This window comes from Lepeophtheirus salmonis, chromosome 4, assembly GCF_016086655.4.
Source record: "Lepeophtheirus salmonis chromosome 4, UVic_Lsal_1.4, whole genome shotgun sequence".
NCBI classification, from domain to species: Eukaryota; Metazoa; Arthropoda; class Copepoda; order Siphonostomatoida; family Caligidae; genus Lepeophtheirus; species Lepeophtheirus salmonis.
Genome location: NC_052134.2, coordinates 44,644,023 through 44,665,241, shown reverse-complemented (window position 1 = coordinate 44,665,241; position 21,219 = coordinate 44,644,023). Strand labels below are relative to the sequence as shown.

The 21,219-nt window shown below is 32.4% G+C and overlaps 1 protein-coding gene across 2 annotated transcripts in view; it reads left to right on the top strand.

Moving 5' to 3' along the window:
- The window catches only part of LOC121116046 (rabankyrin-5), an 88,918-nt gene that overhangs the window by 26,231 nt on the left and 41,468 nt on the right, over positions 1 to 21,219 (top strand). For both annotated transcript variants that reach the window (XM_040710243.2, XM_071887951.1), the window contains exons 3-5: positions 17,153 to 17,268; positions 18,972 to 19,243; positions 19,820 to 19,963. In XM_040710243.2, the coding sequence (XP_040566177.1) occupies positions 17,153 to 17,268; positions 18,972 to 19,243; positions 19,820 to 19,963 (532 nt within the window). The remainder of the gene's footprint in view (positions 1 to 17,152; positions 17,269 to 18,971; positions 19,244 to 19,819; positions 19,964 to 21,219) is intronic.

The following is a 21,219-nucleotide window of genomic DNA, read 5'->3' as shown; positions in this document are numbered from 1 at the left end:
AGTTGTGAATGGATAAAAAAGCCCGACGTGGTAAGTGATCAATAATTATTAATTGAATAACATTGTACAGCAATTTATAACGTCAAGTATATTGTTGTTCCTACCTATATTTATATTAATTAATTATCGAAGTAGAATCGTGAAAGATGACGTAGTGTGATATCGTTGGATCATTGACCGTTTGTCTGATTACATAATGCTCTCATCGTCGTAATAGACTCATAGTCTCTTTTCAGGTGAATAGAATAACAAAAACAAAACAAAAAATGCTTACATATATGTTAACCTCAAAAGTGTTTTTTTTTCTATTTTCACCTTTTCTAACCAAGCTGTGATTGCGTAATGAAATATATTCTGGAATAAAAAGATGTCCATGATTATGAAAAAGAAGAAGCGGAGGCAGTATTAGTATAGGTGTATTGATCCTGAACCTTCGGGAATGACACATTTCTTCCTCTTCTTATATGATTCATCGTTTACAGACAAATAATCTATTACGGCTGTCTGAGATAATGTTTGTATATTGTATTAATATTAAATACATTGATTCAATTTCATGAGAAAAATAGTCGTTTATGTCGTCATCAAGACAAAAATTATACAGGGTGTTTCGGAATAAGGGTTCCATGGGAAAAATATATATTGAATATTAAAATTAATGTTGTATCCGTCATGATTTATTCAGGCCAGTCCAGTCTTAGGACCGGTCTATAGGACTGTCAGTGTTAGATATCATTAAACCGGCCCAGGTGATTCTTAAAGAAAGAAATATAGTTTATGTATATGGAATTTACCAAAAAGATTCCTAGGTTATATGTAGTAAATACAATACTATAATGTTTACTTATACTTAACCAGTGCAACTCCATCTAACCAATTAAAGGATCATTAAAAAAAAGTGATCAAACAAAAATAATGAAGAAATACAGTGAGCCACAAAAATAACTTTTGTTTTTTCAAACACCATTTTCTCTCCAACCTTTTTATAAGATTACAAAAATAAAACCAGATTCTGAAAGCTTGATAGGATTTTAATTTATTTCATTCAATTAAATAACCTCCATTCTCAATTACAGTCTCTATGCGAGGCCCAAAGCGCGAGCGTGACTTTGCTATTTGGTCCTTAACAAATTCTGAAATTCCTTCTTGATTCGACTGATAAGATTGGAGTTGTAGGGGGTTTCATTAGTTTTCTATTTGATTGTGCCCCACACAAAAGTCACACCATCAGATTCAGATCCGACGACCTGTGAGGGCAAAATTCCGCCGAGATGAAGTCGTCAAAATTGTCTTGGAGCCATTTGAGACTTTATTTCGAGTTGTGGCTGGGAGCCAAGTCCTGCTGCCACATCTAAGACCTCCCATTGGCACTCATGTCGATCCAGGGCTTCACTTTGAGTTTGAGAGAGGTTATGTTGTCTCTCCCAGCGCGGACTCCAAGGAACTCCTTTTCGAAACATTTTTGGTATGTCTCGACATATCCCCAGACAAAATATTCCAAAGGATTAAGGTCGGGAGAGTTAGGAGGCCATAAATCCTTAGTTACGACGTCATAACAGTTCTCGGTTAACCACTGCATGGAGATTTTGGACACATGGCAGGGTGCTGAGTCCTGTTGCCACACCCAGGGCCTGTCTCCGGCCACCCCTTGGACCTGGTAGGGTCATCCTCAACCATCTTCTTCCCCTTGTCGACAAAGTCTGTGTCCCTGACCTTCCTGTCGGCGCCCTCCTCCTTGGGTGCCCTCTTTATGGTGGCATCAACATCCCAGGTGTCGTCTAGCTTCTTATGGATACCCTGAATAGTCCGTAAATTCACTCCTAAGGTTGAAGCAATCGTTGAATTGGAGATTTCACCTCCATTATTAACCAATGCCATGACTACGGTGGACCTCGAAAGCTCCTCGTTCCACTTATAGCTCTTTATCTCCTCATATGATGACGGCATTATGCTAACTGAACTACGTATCGTCAGCTGACGAGAATAGCTTTCCTATTTGGTAACTGGTTTTTTATTTGATAATGTCGTTCTTCAAGTTATCAAGGTTTAAAGTAGGCGACAATCTGATACCCGCTCCCTGTTGGTTGCGCAACATGTATAGTTGAGTGACATCATCAAGGAATGAACTTCTTAAGTTTTTAGGAATGATATGTATGACTGAACTGGACGGAACTGCAATCTTCAGTGCTAAATAAGGACCGACACAACGCTAATTACAATATGAATTAATGCTTTTTTATTTGTTTAATATCGCCTTAGGATTAATTAACAGCTATCTCATTTAATGTGGTAGCCCTTGTTTTGAGCAACTTGGCAGAGATGCCTCTTCATTGATTTGCATCCATTAAAGCACAACATCTTCCAAGATATTTGCCCCCACTAGGCCTTCGCCGAATCCATCAGAGAGTCATTGCTAAGCCTGGAAACTGTATTGGCCTCGTTTGCAGAATGTATTTGCAATTGGAGGGGGGTTATATATTGGAGACATCATCATTTTTTTTTGTGGGAGGGAGAACGGTTCTTTGGGTTTTTTTTATTAGTTGGACTGGTTTTTTCTCTTTTTAGAAATGGTGTAATTGACAAAAAACTTTTTGGAATTTTTTTAGATAATATGTACAATAATTTTGTATATTCCGTCAAAAATAGGGCCAACTGCCCCTTGGCGTCTATGTTTCCGGTGTCACTCCCCTCGACCATGCCCTACATTGCAACCTCCAGGGTTTCAATTCAGATGAAGAGGGTAGTGAAATGATTTGTCCCTAAAGTGATTCTTTTTGTACTTCATTTGCAGTGTGGGCTGGTACCCATTCTGCGTGAGTGTTACAATATTTCCAACTTTGGTAAGGAAATCTCTACAACAGATTTATATTAATTTAAGGATGTCAAAGTAAATGGGAGTTGAATTCCGAACCATCCTGTATATACGTATATATAACCAGACATAACTTGTTTGATTTTATGAAGAGAGAGACTAGTTCACTCTCTATCGAAAACCTGTCTCTCTTAGAGGAGTTCTTATATGATAAATAATAACACAAATATAGGTATTTACTTTTTTTTTAATGTAAAATGTGTGTCGTCTTCATATTATTCTAAATAATCAATTGAATTTGATATTGTACTACTCCTAGGGTGTCTGCATGATTTTATATATATTTTTTTTTTTGGAAGGGGGGCCGAGCTTTGTTTTTGAAATTTTTTCGAAAAAAAAAAAAAGATTGGGGATTATTTTTTTCAAAAATTCATTGCTATTCTCAAAAAAAAATACTAAATATAAAGCTGTTCCAAAAAAGTAATTTTTTTGGAAAAAAATTTTAAAAATTAAATTTCAAATATTAAATTTCTTGAAGAAAAATTTCAAATATTAAATTTTTGGAGAAAAAAGCAGGCCTTGGACTCAACATGCACCCGAAAAGTGAAGTCTAATGGGTTGTCATCTGGTGAGTGGGGGACTACATTTTCTTTGGCCAGAAAGGCAAGTTGTCTTCCAACCACTTCTGGGCCTTTTTGGCCGTGTGTCCAAGCGCACCATCCTACTGTAACACAATGTTCATGTCTGTGTAGTTGGTCTGAACCCATGATAACAACTTCTCCTGTCAGTTTCTTCCCAGAGTTCAAAAATGTGCGGATCGAAATTTGTTGGTCACTTTCAGATTATATTTTCTCGGCTTCTAAGACACTTAGGAAGATCTAGTTTTTGTCATTTTTCATTTTTTTTTAGTATTTGACTGGAAACATTTTACCACATTTACTAAAACCTTGATTAATTAAGAAAAAACGAAGTGTAAAGATTTTTTCACCGCACCCTTTATATACAAAGGATATACTATAAGTTACTCATAATTTTTAGAAATTTATCAACTTCTAATTAATTTTATTAATAAAGACATAAATTAAGAATATTGGCAAACTATTCTTGTGCATCCAATATAATAAAATGGTGACAAAACTCATTGAATTGATAAAACTGACGTAATTTATTATAAAATTAGTGAATTCCCTGGAGGATAATTTTAAATTTGATGCGTTTTTCAAGTACTGATACAAACCTATTAAAAATTTTCGGATCTTAATTTAATTTTTGAGTACCCGTTTTTATCCGGGTATTTGTAATAGTCTCTCTATCACTATTAATGGGTTATAAGGAGCCTTTCCTCTTTTGTAAGAGTACGTATATAAAACTTACAAGTGATAATTGAGCAAACTAAGTAGTTTCTAGTAACATTACGTCACTAATATTATAATTATAAATTCTTTCAAAAGGGTGTGGAGGGGGCAGTTTTTATATAAATGACGTCATACAGGGTTACCCATAAGTCTTGGAACAGCAACTTTAACTGAATATTTCTTCTAGAGTGGTGTATTCTTTTTAATTTTGTTTGTTGCATATTACTCACACAACCTTCATCTTTATATGTTGTGAAACAAACTTTTTTCTAAAACGTGTTCTTAATCCTCTAACGATGATATCATTAACCCGAAGTGCGCCATTACTTCGCTTCATTTGGAAGAAAAGAGCCTGCAATGACTGGATGCTGGGTTAAAACATCGAGGACATTCAGCGTGTCCATAAGTCTCTTTGGTCTTGTTGATGATCTGGGCGGGTATTACCTCTTGAAGACCCCTCTTGATCTTCATTCCTGAGGCGTGAAGGCCAATCAACGTGTCTATCACGACATGTAACAGTCCCAAATACTTATTTGTATCCAGGAACAGCACTGGGAAGGGTCATTCTGCAAAGTTCATATACTGCAAAGTCAGTGCAAGAACTGTGCCAAACCACTTTCGAGCACTTTAGTAGCAAGAACATGTGACCCCCTTCTTCTCCAGTTCTCTATATAATGGACTTCTCTATATAGTTCATTCTGGGGAACCGCCATAGAGTCTGCATGGGACAACTTGTCGGAGGTGACCATCTGTACAGCGTGTAAATCACTTCTAAAGCGTCTGAGAGCTGTAGTTGTCGCAAATGGTGGTCCTATGTATTGAACTGGCACTCATTTTGAAGGAAATTTCACGATAAAAGTTTAAGAACATGTTAGGAGAAATAAATAAATGTGTACTTTCTTGGCTGTTGAACTTGTCGTAAGACTTATGGGTCATCTTGTATGTTGCTATGAACATAATTGTTCAACTTTTCTTTGTTTTTATCTTTCAAGAAATGATGGGCAGTAACTTTGTTGCCTTATGAATTACTCTGTGCTTCTCAATATTCTTTGTATTTAAGGCTATAATGCAACAATGACTTGGGGATAATATTGTACTCGGTTTTATCCAATCAAGAAGTTTAATTTTCCGTGTATTTTCCTTTGCAAAAAATAATACCCAAACCATTCCTATCCGCTATTTAATTATATCTATTGTAGTGTTTCATCAACTCGAAAAAAATAATGATTGATGTGTAGTCGAAAATTTTTTTGAACACCCGAAGTCGAGTGAATATTTTTTCTTTCGGTTAGATATTTAATCACTCATCCTTCAAGAAATAATAATATTGACTCAATATTAGTTTAAGCTCTAAAAAATTTGATTATGAATATTTTTTTTTCTGATCCTTTATATATGTAATTCCTCTAATATTTAGATAAAATCTTTTGTTAAAATTGTGAATATTTATCAGTCAATATTTTTTTTATTTAAAGGACATAGAAAACAACATATTTTATGCGATGAATTATAATATTGTCAATATTATTGGGACTGCCTAACAGGTTCATTGCAACGATTTTTCTTAGAGAAGGGTGGGGGATTTTAGACTTTAAGACAAATTTTTGAAAATTTAGACATAATTTTATTAATTTTTTTCTTCTTAAATACAAAATTTCACAAAATGGAGGACAGTGCTTGTGTAAAATTATCGTCTTAAACTCAATTTACGTTTGATTCTTGGTCGCTCTTCGATAAAAAAATATATACATTATGATGAGAGTCGTGTTAAAAGTTTCCGACCTAACAAAGATACAATACCTTTTTTCTGAATTTTTATTCTTCTACATAGTCTCTTTGTAACTCTACAAACTTCTTCTAGAAAAGCTCCCATCCTTGTAAACCGTCAAAGTGTAACCTTTAAATCTATTTAAAGGTTACACTTTCAAAAACAAATATTTAATGACCGTTTGACACTCAATTTTGTCCAATTTCACAAAAAAAAAACCTCCATCAACTCACTCATACGACTGTTACATAACAATTGCGCGTCCAAAATGGCCGAAACTGTGGTTTTAGCTACTGCCATTAGATGCTAGATGGGCGTGACCAGCTTGTGTGTACTACTGCTGTCATCTTGACGTTGAGGTCGGAAACTTTTCAGACCAGCCACGTATAAGGAATTCAAAAATATTTCCTAGGTCAGATGGAGTAAATGATAATGTTTACTTATACTTATATCTGACCAATTCAAGGATAAAAAATGGAACAACAAGATTTTAGATAGGGGGTGTTGTGACGGTCCTTATTTAGGACTGCGGTCCTGTACGGTCCCATCCAGTCCAGTCCTATTTGTCGGTCCTGAACATGGTATTACCTCGCGGACACAAAAATACCCTATGTATTTTTGTGTTAGGTGTCGATTCACTCATCTCACTTGATACGTCATGGCTATTTCCTAATGTACTTTTTTGATAAATAATATGGAATATATGGAAATACAAATGTATTATGCTTTAAATTAAATATAACTTGGCGTGAATGACTTATTTGGCTAACTATCAGATCATTTTGGGCCTTTTTTCTGTTTCTTTTTGGACGAAAGGTTCCCTTATATAATAAACATAACAACCTGTTAAAGAAGGGCAAATCGATTCCTCATGACGTCAATGACTGTTTCTCCTTTTTTAATTATTCTGTTAAATAATAGAATACATTATATAACTAAGTAATAATATAATATGGTCGTAGTATATTATACTATAACGTAATATATATATATAATCTTTTTTGCAGGATAAGTGCAATAATCTTAGGACATATTTCATATATCTTATTTGGCTTAATTAACCATCGATATTTTTATGAAAAATTCCATGTAACGACTGTTAAGGAGCGGGGCCAAGGACTGACTGTCTTAAGGAGCGGTTAAGTGTGACACTATTAACCACCCAGTGGTACGCTCTCACATCCCATATTGTATTTATCACACATTCATCAATCTTGACTGTCTAAATATACGGCTTATTTAAAATCCCAATTTTTCAAATGAGAGGGATTTAACCCCGTCATCTAAGCCTCAAGTACCGTTTAATGTTTCATTTTAAATCCATAAATTATTATTTTTATTTGTTTATATTATTCTTCAATTGTCAAAGCTTCAAATCCTAGTCAAATAACGCCATGATAATATTGACACCATGTAACAAATGAACGCTGAATTAATTTCAGTACTTCAGAGGCGTAGAATCTTATAGAACTGATTTTTTTTTGTAATACAAATCAAGTGTAAGAATATACGGAAAGACTACAAGGCAAGGGATTTTACATATTCAAATACTTAATTGAAGCCAATCATCATTCCAATTTGGAAACAAAGTATGCACATTATATTTGATTGTTGATTTCCTGGCCAACGTAAAAACTTTTTTCACTCTACAAGATGCCATCTTTGAGATAACTCATAGACTTGATCTCTTAATCCTATTTTCACGTGACTTATTCAAATTTGTTCTTCCTTTCATAGAATTCATCTTGATAATTCAAATAAAAAGGTAAATTCATAGTGGTTGCTTGGTCACTTAGAAATCATACTTTAGTATAGAGTCGTCCCTTGCGGTGAAATAAGTAGTCGCGTAGACAATTATAGGGCGCACAAGTTGTCAATATCGTCTTTTTGGCGCCCTCTCTTGGGCCAATCCGAACACTTAAGCAGCTGAATTTTTATTTGTAAGATAGCTTTTTCAAACTTGCACCAGTTCCAAAAAATGGAATCAATTGACCAATTCGTTGTCCTAAATATTTGGAAAAGGCAAGGAATGGAATCCGTGCCGGGAACATCAACATAACAATTTTTCGAACTCGGGGACTGAGTGAGACGTTCGTTTGCAAGGTTAGGTGGCAATTTGAGGCATTTGAAGATGATTTTGAGGTATTTCAAATGGCTGCAAGAATATATTTAAGACTTTATATCGCCGGATTTTGGTCTCCAATCTCGCCAGATCTTAATCTGATGGATTTTTTTGTGTGTAGGATATGATCGAACGACATCCTAACCGAACCATCTACAAATCCCAAGACGATCTTATCAGTCGGATTAAGAAGGTTTTCCAAGTGGCGAGGGCCTGCTCGGGCTTCGTGTCTCTTATAAAGACTCTAATTCAGGCTGGATGTGATTTTATTGAATTAAATAAAACCAAATTCTTACAGAATTTGGTTTTATTTTTTTAATTTGATAATTGGTGGGAGAGAAAATTGCGTTCGAAAAAAAGTCTTTTTCGTAGCGCAGATAGCTTTATTTGAATACATGGACAAGTATTGATCATCCTTATTTTCGTGTTCTTACTTTGTATATAGTTTTGTTACACACAAAATAAGTATGTATGGTTACTGTTTTGTAATTGGCATTGCTTAAGTTTGGCTACTTATTCTTTTCCCTTTCTAATTTATGGAATGGAATCGACTTTTAATGACTTGACTTAAGTCGACACACCACTAATATTTATGTACAATCTACATATGCTCTTCATTGGAAGAACTCAAAGTTCGATATACTCAGCATAAATTTGATGTATGTCAATGAACTTTTTATAACTTCTTATTGAAAAGTAATTCAATCAGTTCTATATATACTTTGACTTAAATATACTTATAAATACACAAGTGTATTTATAAGTATATTTACTCAAAAAATATTAAATTATAGGTAGATTTGACCTCTTATTATTTATTTTTGCAGATTATTTTGTTACTATTGTTTTAATTGTATCCTCAAAACATGGTCAAGTCGGTGCATTTTTCAAAAATCTTTAAATTGTCCCTGAGGCCACATTTTTCTGTGGATTTACTTGAAAGTTGGCTTGAATTGTACAAATGAAAGAGTTCATTTGTACAATTCACCTTCAGCATCAATAACGGCCTAACTACAGGTCTGGAAGGAGGATCAGGCGTTGGCAAAGTAGTTCCTTGGCATGTTGCCCATTGTCACCTTGATGGAGGCAATCAGAAGAGTCCTTGATAGCGTGAGATATTCTATTTGATTTAGGCTTAACGTAGCCTCAGACAAAATAATCAATCGGATTTAAGATCCAGACTGCTGGGTAGGGACATATTTCCTTTCTAATGAAGTCATAGCAGTCCTGACTCACCCACTTCAGCACCTTGTCTGAGATATGAAAAGGTGCTGAGTCTTGTTGTCAGACCCAAGCCCGATCTCCAGCGATTTACTGCGTCCAAGGCACCCAATTTCCTCCCTGTTATGAACAAAAATAATTTTGACGTCGTAACGCAGTTCCACCTCCGTAAGTGCAATTTTCTTTATATCTGGAGCAGCTGTCGCCATGATGCCCGAAACTTCACTAAAGTTTCTTGATACAATAACGTTCTGCCGGTAAAAAAAGGATACGCTATCAGACAGCCGCATAATAACAAAATTGCCGGCAGACGCAAGCACCGAGTATAAGTATAATCATCTACTTATTTGTACGAGTGATAAATGTAATTTTAAATGCGTAAAAATTACAAACGTATCCTTTTGTCTTCTTGAGGGTAATGTGTCGAAAAGTACACTATCTATTTTGATAAAAAATCGTTATAGCTTGCTTTATTGTGGACGACCCACAATAAACAACAAAAGATTAAAAAATAATTGAATTATTGAAAAAAATTCACAAGTCATGTGATTAATACTTCCTGTTCCTTGATTCTGCCCAACTTTGTAAACCTACAAGTGTCTAGTTCATCATTTTTTTTTTTTTTTTTTGCAATCTCGTGCTTCCCACAAGGAATTTTTAACTCCTTTGAATAGTGCTTTTGTAATGTTCCACTTGGTTTGACTAAACTGAAATGGTCAGTCGATTTTCAAATTAAAAAAACCCAAGTCTACTTTATAAATGTATTGAGTGGGCTGAATGATATTTATCATTGAACATCATCCATTTTTTTTTTTAGTTTCGTGGCACTGGTGTGGTTAAGTTATTTTCTTATCAATCATGGGTCAATTGGAGTAATTGTAAAACAAAATATGTATTTGTAATTAAGGCCAGAGAAAAATAACAGCTTTGAAGGAAAAAAGAAGAAGAAAGATCGGTACGGGGTTTCTTTTCTTAAAAATTCCCCATCTTATAGAATGGGGACCCAAAACTTGCAATATAATTTAATAACGATTTTTTTCTTGTTATTTTTAATTACAAGGATTCATAAAGCAACCAAACGACAGCTAAAAAACTAAACGGGTTTTGTTGTTACCCCATGTCACAGAGTTTAGAAATTTCGGAGCAATAGCAAAAAAGGTAACTCGTCTACATTTTCTTCTTTCCGGTGCCAGTCTCGAGAAAGCTGCAGACTGTTTGTATCTCTATTAGTAGTGCCTAAAACTAGGGTCACCAACCCTATTATCGGGGCCCTTAAATAAAAAAAAATTAGAGAAAAATAACTTTTTTGACATTGGAAAAAAAAAAAAAAGTTGGCACGCGTGTTCTTTTCTTACCAATGCCCATCCTTACGGAATTGGGATCCAAAGGTTGGCACGCGTGTTCTTTTCTTACCAATGCCCATCCTTACAGAATTGGGATCCAAAACTTGCAATAGTTACGAGAAGGCTCCAGAGTCTGTTAGTATCTCCATCCAGACTTCCTATGGTTCACCAACCATATGCCCTCGGTTACTCGTTTGCCTGTTCGCTTCTTCTTAGTTGCTCGCTGGACTTGTTCTAAAAATATTGTATGCTTTTGAGTTCTTGATACGTTTATAAACATTTTTTGAGCTGGTAGCCCTCAAACCTTTTGGAAATCTTACAGTATTTAAAATGTGGTAACCTACAACATCAAGAACTCCTTTAAGAATGGCAAGATAACGCCCTCTCCCATAGAGCCAAGAAGAATCAAAACTTACTCAGTAAAAATATGGCTGCCTTCTGGCCTGCCTCCGACCATGAACTCAACCACTGAACTTTGCAGTTAGGGATTTCTTGGAGAAGAACACCTGCCGCACTTCCCATCCCAATTTTGATTTCCTTCGAGCTAGGGGTCATGAGGGTGTAATACGCATTGTACACGACCTTTATCGTCAAGAGTTGCCAATCTGTTCGCCGGCGGATTGAGGCTGTTATTACACGTGAAGGCTGACTTATATAATAAAATATAGTAACTCAACATATCACAAATTCGTTTTGAATTGTTTTTTCTTGATTCCATAAAAATCATGTTTTTTGTAATTAGGTTATGCTTCTATAAGTTTTGGGTCCCCACTCTCTATTTTATACAAAATAGGTGCAACTCCATCTGACCAATGAAAGGAAAATAAAAATAAAAAATCTGACGTAATAAATACGTCTTTGGTATGCGTAGCTACATAATCTTTTATCTTTCTTTTTTTCCTTTCCAAATGATCGACTATAGTGGATTCTTAATGACTCGGTTTGTTGATACTCTGCTCCAGTCGACACAACACAAACTTTGTATGCATTTTTATCATCGTATAAAGTGCTTTTTCTTTAGTCATTTTCAGTTATAATAATAGGACTATTCTTAGGAATCTAAATACTAGTCTCATCAGCATGCAGTCCATATCTTCCACACATAATATGATTCATCCAAAGTTCATTGTTCTGAATTAATTCATTAGTCATTTACACATATATCAAATTGTACTTATTTTAATCAGTCCTTCCAATAATGGAATTCTACCTCATTTTCTTACGAAACAACAAATAGTTGCATAATTATGTAGTTACTTGGTTCTTTTTTTCCCACTGCAAACTGGTTTTGCCTGTTAAAGTGAATTAAATAATATACTTTCGTGATAAGACATTTCGAGGAGTGCCAAAAAAGTTCTCTTATGAACTTGCTACTTTTTTTCACATGAGCTAGGTTAATCAACCATTTTCTAATGGTTGTTATTTTTTTGAATATGTATATTTAAATAATGAGTAGAAGCATAAAATAAAAATCGTTTCGTTGGAAAAGATTCTTCATCTTTGAATTTAAAGACTTCCATGTAAAATAGTGAATATTGTTTAGTGTTGCGTTGATGTTAACAATTATCAACTCGACTCAAATGGTCAGTCCATTTTCTAATTTGAAAAAAAACAAAGTGCGTAATTTTGTAAGAGTCGGTTGGATTTTTATAACGCATTGGATTCTTTTCTTTGAATATTGGACACATTTACAAGCTGTTTAAACTGGAATTTACCAGTTGATGGCAATAACAGTCAATGTAGTTGTAACTAGACAACACCATTGCACAATTTCCTTTGTTCCGACTTCTGTCAAAGAAGATTTTACATTCTCTACAATACAAGTTTCATAAAAGAGTACGGTTATAATATCATTGAAAAGATCAAATTTCCTGTCTGGAAATTACGATTTCTGGTCACTATTGATTTTCTATTACAATTTGAAGAAAACTGCTGCATCATCGCTTTGAATGCTTGTCGAAGCTTTTGGTAAATCACAGTGCTTTGAGTGGTTTAAAAAATTCAAACCGTATAGGTTTGATTTGAGAAATGAAGAACCTAGAAAACCAACAAAAAGTTTAGAAGGCTAATACGAGTTGTTAAAATCTTGCAAAATCATATACACTTAACGCTACTGTCAACAAATGATCAATTTAAATAGATTTTTTTTTTTTTGAAAAACGACCAGAGTATCAAAAAAGGCAAGATTAAGTGACTTTGCTTATAATAATGTACTATGTAATAATGCACAAATTGTGAAATAGGCGGGGAAACGTTATAGTTAGGAACTACTTTTGGAACAAGGATTATTTTTCTATTTTGTAGTGATCTCATTTTTTATGGGGGTTTACTAGCAAATAGTCTATATTATCATAACGTTTTTTCCCATTTCAATCCAAAATTCATGACGTCATGCCTCGTAAAAAGAAGATCGAGGCAATCGAAGGAAGGTACTTCTAACTTGATCATCCATTTGAGGAGATGTTCGAATTCGAATTCCCCAAGGGACTACGGGACAATTTTGGTACCAAAACCGGTTCAAAAATATTGGTATCGTGTCAATACTAGTATACAGATTTCATTATTTTAACTGAGGATACCTTATTTTATGTATCTATGTAGATGAGTGTTAATCACTTGTATGCTTACGGTAACCAGCAATACATTTTAACCAACTTAAACTTAAAATAGATAAGTGTTTACATCTGGTTGTCCTAACAACATTTAATCAATTGATTAATTCTAACAAAATGGGGTATTATTTTGTTAATTAACTTCTAAATATATGTTTTTATAATAAGCTTATTTGTTAATCTATCCTTTGTATACAAATGCAGGGGCGTCCGAAGGGGTGAACTGGAGGGCCTGTAGCCCCCCCCCACACACCCAATGAAGAATTTTTCCCCCAAAAAAATTTGATGTTTAAATATTTTATACAAAAATTGAATATTTTGCTAACAGCTGTGGATTTTGAATTTTTTTTTATTTTTCTTCAAGAAATTTTATTATTATCTTCTTTATGTACATGTTATAATTAAAAAGAAGAAGAATATGAGGGATTTTAAGTATTTGTAAAATCTATATCAAAGTTTGATAAAGTCTAATAAATCCTATGAGGGTTTCAAATCAGGGATGTGCAATTAATCGCATAGTAATAACTTTTGAGTAACCCTGTTTGAGCCTTCTTAAAAAAATGGTTTTTTTGTGATTCCCGGACAAACTCCCACACATAGATATAATTAATTCTATAAGGCAGATTACTTTAATAGCGGACTTATTTTGTCAGTTCCGTGAGGAACGGAGGGGGGAGGGGTTGGCTTCAATAGATTATTCTGTATTTAAATTAATACTGTTAAATAATAATAGTACACAAACTTTCTATTTCGTTTTGCTTTTGTATTTAATATGATTGGTATTATCTCAAGTAATATGAAAAATATCTTTATATCACCAAATTTCTTCTGCTCGTGTAGCTATTTAAAAAAATATATATTTACAATATTTTCATGATTTCGTGTTAATTTTCACCTCAAAAGATCTAAACAAAAGAAAAAATTAAATTTATTCTTCATATTTTGAAATATTATAATTAGCTCTGTATTTTTTTTCGAATCGGAATTTTTTTTATTTTTAAAACATAGTTTCACTCCTGGGTATTCATAATAAAATAAACATCAATTCTCATTTCCATTAAGCGAATTAGGGCATTTTATTATGGGACCATGGGATTGACACAATTTGACCGAATTGGGTGAAGCATTCGGATCTTTTTATTGCAAAAAATCTTGCTAATTGTCATCAAAAAGTCTTTAAAAAGTAACATTGATTCAACTTAAGAGTAATTTAGGAACTAAAAAAATAGTTTATGGATGTTTGGATATTTGAAAATATATCATTTTCATATTTTTGATCTAAAAATAAGAATTTAGTCATATTAATGCAATATTGCCAGCGTTTTACATGTAGTATTGCGTGTATGTATAGGCTTCACTGTATACAGTGCTCTCTGATGTATATCATATAACAAAAATTATATAAGGAATACCAATGGATTCATATTAAGGAAATTTCTTGTGCATTTTGCATGTATCATCGATCATATATAGCTAAGGTAGCACTATCGCGACTGAAGTACTCCCTGGTTCATCAGTGATAAGGTCATATTCTTCTTCTTCTAGATATTATAATTATTCTTTCATTCTTGAGGAGAAAACATCTATCAACTATGTATTGAGTAACTACGTATGGGTGTGCTCTTGAAAAACGATGAGTACACTTGATGATTTCTGGAGTAGTTATCTTCTATATTTTTAAAGCAAAATTTGTCTGTTCGATAAAGCCTTGTTAAGTTTGGCAATGCAGTGTACTACTACCACAAGAGTTATGATTTTGAAAAAAGTTGAAAGTATAACGTATTCCTTATTTTAGATCACAATATTAAAAAAAAAAATATAGTTCCCTGTAAAGTGAAGACATACAACTTTATTTTTATGAGAAAAACTACATTCAAAAGATTAATACTAATATAAGATTTGCTTAAATAAGTATTCACCTATACAGATTTGTTGACAGTATATGAAATATTGCATTTTGTTGGTCACAAAATAAGTTTTCAGTTATTAAGGTCCCCTAAACCATCTCCATCCAAGAACAAGAATTTGTCGACTAGTGTAATGTATCAGTAATAATTAGGGATGGGAAAATTGTCATTATTTACCACAACCGAATCAATTATTATAATATGTTTTTTATCCAACTGTTAATTTAGACATTAAGTAATTCAATAGTCCTCATCTAGAATATGCCTAGCTACCATCCCTTGTTACATATTATGGCCCTTCCCAAAAATTGGATTACATATTCCATAATTGATCAAAAAGATTCAAGATTTTGAAAAGTGAAAAGAAAATATATATGGAATGTACCAGGTAGTGAATGTCTCTTTAACCTTGTTTTTAAGACGTTTAGAGAGTTTCAATTATAAGAAGATTGGGCACATTAATGAAAAGTTATTGCTATCTTTCAAAGGATATATTGTAAACAAATATATCCTCAATTCTGGACAAACATGTAAACAAAAGGCTTGGAGATTGCAACTTTGATCTGTGCCGGTCATGACATCTCGTTAAACAGCTCGGGGTCAATAGCGAATCAATCCACTGCAAGCATATGGAAGATGAATCCGTCCTCAAGGATTGTCCTCGAAGCGGGGGCTTGTCAAGCTAAACCCTGAAGCTGCTAATCACTTTTTTGAGGCCAACCCGACCATGTCAATGTTCCAATTTGAAAAAGTCTCTGTAGAAGTCTACTGTGAATTTGCCAAGTTAAAGAGGCTTAAGGAGAGGCCATTCTTGAATCAAGGGCATCAACAATACCGACCTCAAGTTTTCCGTAAATAAGGAGTGGAAGAAGATGAGCTGCAGCTACATTTCACATGTGTGGGTGGCCTTCTGGTCCCGCTTGGAGGCTGTTATTACCGCCAATGGCGGCCAAGTTCATAAATATAGTTCCTGTATACATATATATTTAAAACATCTAACTTTGATGTACGAGTCCAAATGGCTTCATTCAGATTAAAATAATAGTTCAATATGTACTAGTTATGAGACTATTGAAAAAAAGAAAATTCTGATGCAATTCTAGTAAAAATTTCTGATTACGATTCATTAATATTTTAATAAATATTTGAAAAATAACATTTTGCTGTAAATTTCTAAGAATTACAATTTATAAAATAAAGATGGACGTTTATAATCAACATGATTAATAATTAAATATTGACGAAGATGAAATAAATTAATATATATTTTCTTTAAAGGGAAATAAAAATACATAAATGAACTTAATTTAACTCACTACTATATCCAATAAAACTATAATTAAAAATTAATATATTTCTTTTATATTTGACTAACTGAAACTAATGGAACAACAACTTATAAATTATACCTAAAGACTAATACCCTTAAATTATAATTATAATATAGGAACATTAGCCTCATTCCAGTGTCAGCAGTCAATCTATTTCTTTTTAGAGAATAGATGGAACTGCCAACACTGAAGAGTCTTTCACTTTCCAATGAAGAAGGTTGTGTGCAAATATACTTTTTTACTAGGAGGCCCATGTGCGGGAAACTTGATGTTAAATTTGTTTCTTCTTAGTTTTCGAGCACTTTTTATAATAAATTATTTTATTACGAAATTTTATATAAGTATACGACCAAAGTCATATATTTTGTATCTTGACGAATATATTTTTTCATTACTTGGAAAAGTAATAAATAGTTAAATACCAGTTATAAATAATAATACATAAGAATTGGAATCGGAAATTAAACATTATTCTCTCGATGCCAATTCCAGGATAGGTATCCCATTCTCCGATTCTGATTAATCGTCCAATCTCTACTAGGTAGTACAAAACAGAATCACAGGCGGTAATATGTATCATTTTTTGTATTTTTGATGAATTGACGTCCCACATTTAATTTTTAGATTATTTTTAAACTTATTTATATAACATGCTGATTTTTCCTTAATTTCTTATTCTAGTGATTTAGAAATCAAACTCTCAGATCAACAACTCTTCGCACACAAATTTATTTTTAAAACCCGGGGACAGAGATGGAGAGGCAAGGACATTGATAATGAGGATCTTCATTGCTTGGGTAAGGTGTACTTACTTTATGTCTATATTTATTCAATATGTTCATCATATGCCATAAATATTCGTATATTTAAAATAAAATAAAATTAGTTCTTAAACTTAAATGCACAAGCAGTAACGTAAAGAAAAAAAAAGAAAATGAAATGTCAAAATTTTAATTTAAAATATTAAATTATATGGGAAAAAAATTTCAAAAATCTATCGCTATTTACCAGAAATTTACAATAAATATATTTCAAATATAACATTATTTGAAAAATTAAATCTTTTGGAGAAAAATTTCAAAAGTTCATAGCTAATAAGAGAAAATTAATTTTTTTCGAAATTAAAAAAAAAAAAAAAAATTAAATAAAAATAATAATAATATAATCAATACTATTGGCATTCAGAATAAAACTAAGATACTTCATGAAAATGCTACAAAAACCCTCAGATTTCAATTTAAGATTGTCTTAAAGTCCTCAATGCCTTCATATATTTGTTGCTGTCAATCTTATTAAAAATATACATGGACATTTTGACTTACCTTAAAATGTAAAATGCAAATTTCCTTTATTTTTTCCCCCCTTTAATAATATCAAGTGAATCATCTTAAGAATTAAGTTTTCTCTATAAAACGTTGCTATCCAACTAACAAAAAAAAATCTATTGTATTCTTTGCCAATTTTTAACTTCATATCAGTAGTTATTGATAGTCAAACATGTATTAAGTGTTCAGGAAAGGGGAACTGAAAAAGCCACCCCTTAGAGCAGGGGAACTCTTAAACTACCTTTAACAATTCTAAATTTAAAAACTAGGTATGCTGCTTAGTGCAGTGACACGCATAAAACAGGTGCCCCTTAGACCAGGTTTGAATTTATTTCTTATTAAGTTGTGAATATTCTGATGGGTTTTTCTCAAAATTACTTCGGTATTAAGTGATTTTCAACAGTCTTTATTGGAAGTTAAAGTTTAGGCATTCATCTATTGATTAAAATAGTAAAACATTTTATTTTATTTTATTTTTCGTGGAACTATCAGTCTTACAAGAAAAAAAAAGAGTAATGATTTTATTTAAACACATATAACTTAAATTATAAACAAGATAAATACATTTTAAAAAGGGTTTGAAATTTTTAAACTTTAGGCATTGAAAAATATTTATACTTTATATCTGTAACTTTAACATTGAATCTTTAAATAATAAAAATAAAAATATATAGAATTTTCCTGAAGATTCTGAGTATAATAGAAAACAACTAAGGCCGTATTTGGAATTTGGGACTCAAATCATCTTAAATTCTGCCTATTTCTATCTCAGAAGATTTTTTTAAATGAATAGTCTTATTCAATAATAATAATAGTATGGAAGAAATGGTAAGCCTAGTCAACAAATGTTTGCTCTTTCAGGGTTTGTCTGCAGGATTTTATTTTGAGACGGGCCTAATTTTTGGAATTTTTTTTCAAAAAAAATAAATAAAAATAAAATTGTTTGGAAAAAAAAATTTGAAATATAAAATTTGTTGGAGAATTTTTTTTTGAATTTTTACGAAAATAATAAAAAATATTACATTTTATGGAAAAAAAGTTGAAATTTTGTTGATTATCTACCATCTTTTTTTTCGTTTTTTTTTTCATTTATTTTTTAAAAGAAACTGAGTGATATATAATTTAATATAACACTGTGTTCAACAATTGTTACTCAAAATTTTATTTTATTATAGATTGGAGTGACCTTGATTCAAAAGTAGGAGTTGCTCTTATCAAATGGATATATACGGACCATATCAACTTCTCCGACTATGATGATTCATTTCTGTTGGATTTGATGAAAGGAGCGGATATATTTGGATTTTTGCGACTACAGACTCAGTGCGAAACCTCATTAATTTCATCTGTTGGACCACATAATTGTATTCGTTACTTTGCAACTGCTGAGGAAATTTATGCAGAGGATTTGAAAAGACATTGCTCTAATCTTATTAGTACACATTGGGTAAGTATATCTAAGGAACTTAAGGTAAAATAAGAACACGAGCAACATTAGTTTTTTTGGGGTACCTATTATTTGGTGGTTAAAAAATATATTGATTTGCCTATTTTTTAACCTTCAAATTAACTCTTCAAACCCCACTAAAAATTATAAGCAATCAAATAAAAGTACAAAAATACCCAAGTTTTACCGTAGCCGGGTACTTCGGATTCGGGTCCAATACCCATCCTTTCTTTAAGGTAATATATTTTCTAGTTCAATTCAAATCTGAGTCCATGAAAAATGACTTGAATACAGACTCGACTTTTACAGCTCTCCCTAATAATATTAATAATTTAATATGTATTCTCATCTTCATACCCAAAGACAAGCCATTATTAGTAACACAGCTAGGAATTACTTTTTTTATTATTTTCCACACCTTATTACGTAGGACTTGAATAAACTATCCCCCAGTACAAAATTAGTTTAAAACTCCCTAAAATTGCCCAATATATCACTCGAGCCCTAGATCAAACTCAATATACATATATATTTAAAAAAATACTTATTTCTAATACCTCTTTCTCAAATTCCTAGAATGAGTTTTCAAAAGAAGACTTTTCACATCTTCAAGGACCTCTCCTCTACTCTATGCTAAAATCCAAAATCCAATACACACTTCATTACGCTATCAAAATCCATCGAGAGGACGTTGTATTTCTATATTTGATTGAACCAAAGGTATTTTTATTTCTAAGACCACACTACTTATTCATACTTTAATATTGATTCCTTTTTATTTTTTCCTGTCTAAGAGGATTACATTAATAATAATTGAAGAGTAGTAGTTTTTTTTTAAACTTTCATAAGTAAGAAAAAAGAATAATTAATTATTCCATTCATTGCTTGCTCTAAAAAAACACAATATATTTTAACAAACGCCTTTCTTCTTGACAAATTTTAAGTGCATCAGTTTATACATATAAAATAATAATATTAGTCTTTCCAAGAAAAAATGAATTTATTAATTATCAATCCGAATACATTTTGAAATTTATTCTACGAGGCTGCTCTGAAAAGTTTCCGACTTCAACGTGCAGATGGCAGCACTCGTAAATAAAAGCTAGTCACACCTATTTAGCATCTGTTGGCAGTTACTCATCAAGGTTTTAGCCATTTTGGATGAACAGTTGTTTGAGGAAGGTGTTTTTGTGAAAATGTCAAAATCGAGTGTTGCTCTGTTGATGCAGTTTTAGTGGCAATACATCCGAGTTTTGGTGCTGATTAATTACTGTAGATGAAACTTGGATACACTATTATACGTTCGAAACAAAAATACAGTCCAATCAGTGGACTATGCAAAGATTTGCCTTAAATTAGAATGTATTACCTTCGTGAACAATTATTTTGCAGAGGAAAACGCCGAGTACTATTTGTACTACTTACAGAGATAGGAGCATCGCTGGGAGAATTTTGTTACAAGGAAACTATATTGAAAAATATTCATTCAGAAAAAGTGTATTGTATCATTGTTAGGTCGGAAACTTTTCAAACCACACTCCTACATCTAATATAATAAAATATAACAGATTTGTGTCTGTTTGTCTGCTTTTGACGTATAGACTCCAAAACAGCTGAAAGAATTGACCTGATTTTTAGCATGTGAGTCCTACTTTGCTGAATATAAGCTACTCTATTTTTCTTTTGTAAGTACCAAGGGCGTCTTTGGGATGTCGTTAAATATAAATATACTTTAATTTTTGCAATTTTGTAAAAACACTTTTTTTACACAAAAATGTTTGTATTAAAGCATTAGGCCCTAACATGTTTGTAATGAGGCCTAAATAAGTTTTTTTTGGGCTTTCATGGTAGCATTTCATGGTTAAATAGTGTAAAATAAAGGGTGTTATCATACAATACAAAAATAGACTAATGTCTTACACTGTTAAAAGCTATTTTTTTTTGCGCAAGATCAACATTTTTGCACAAAACAAATG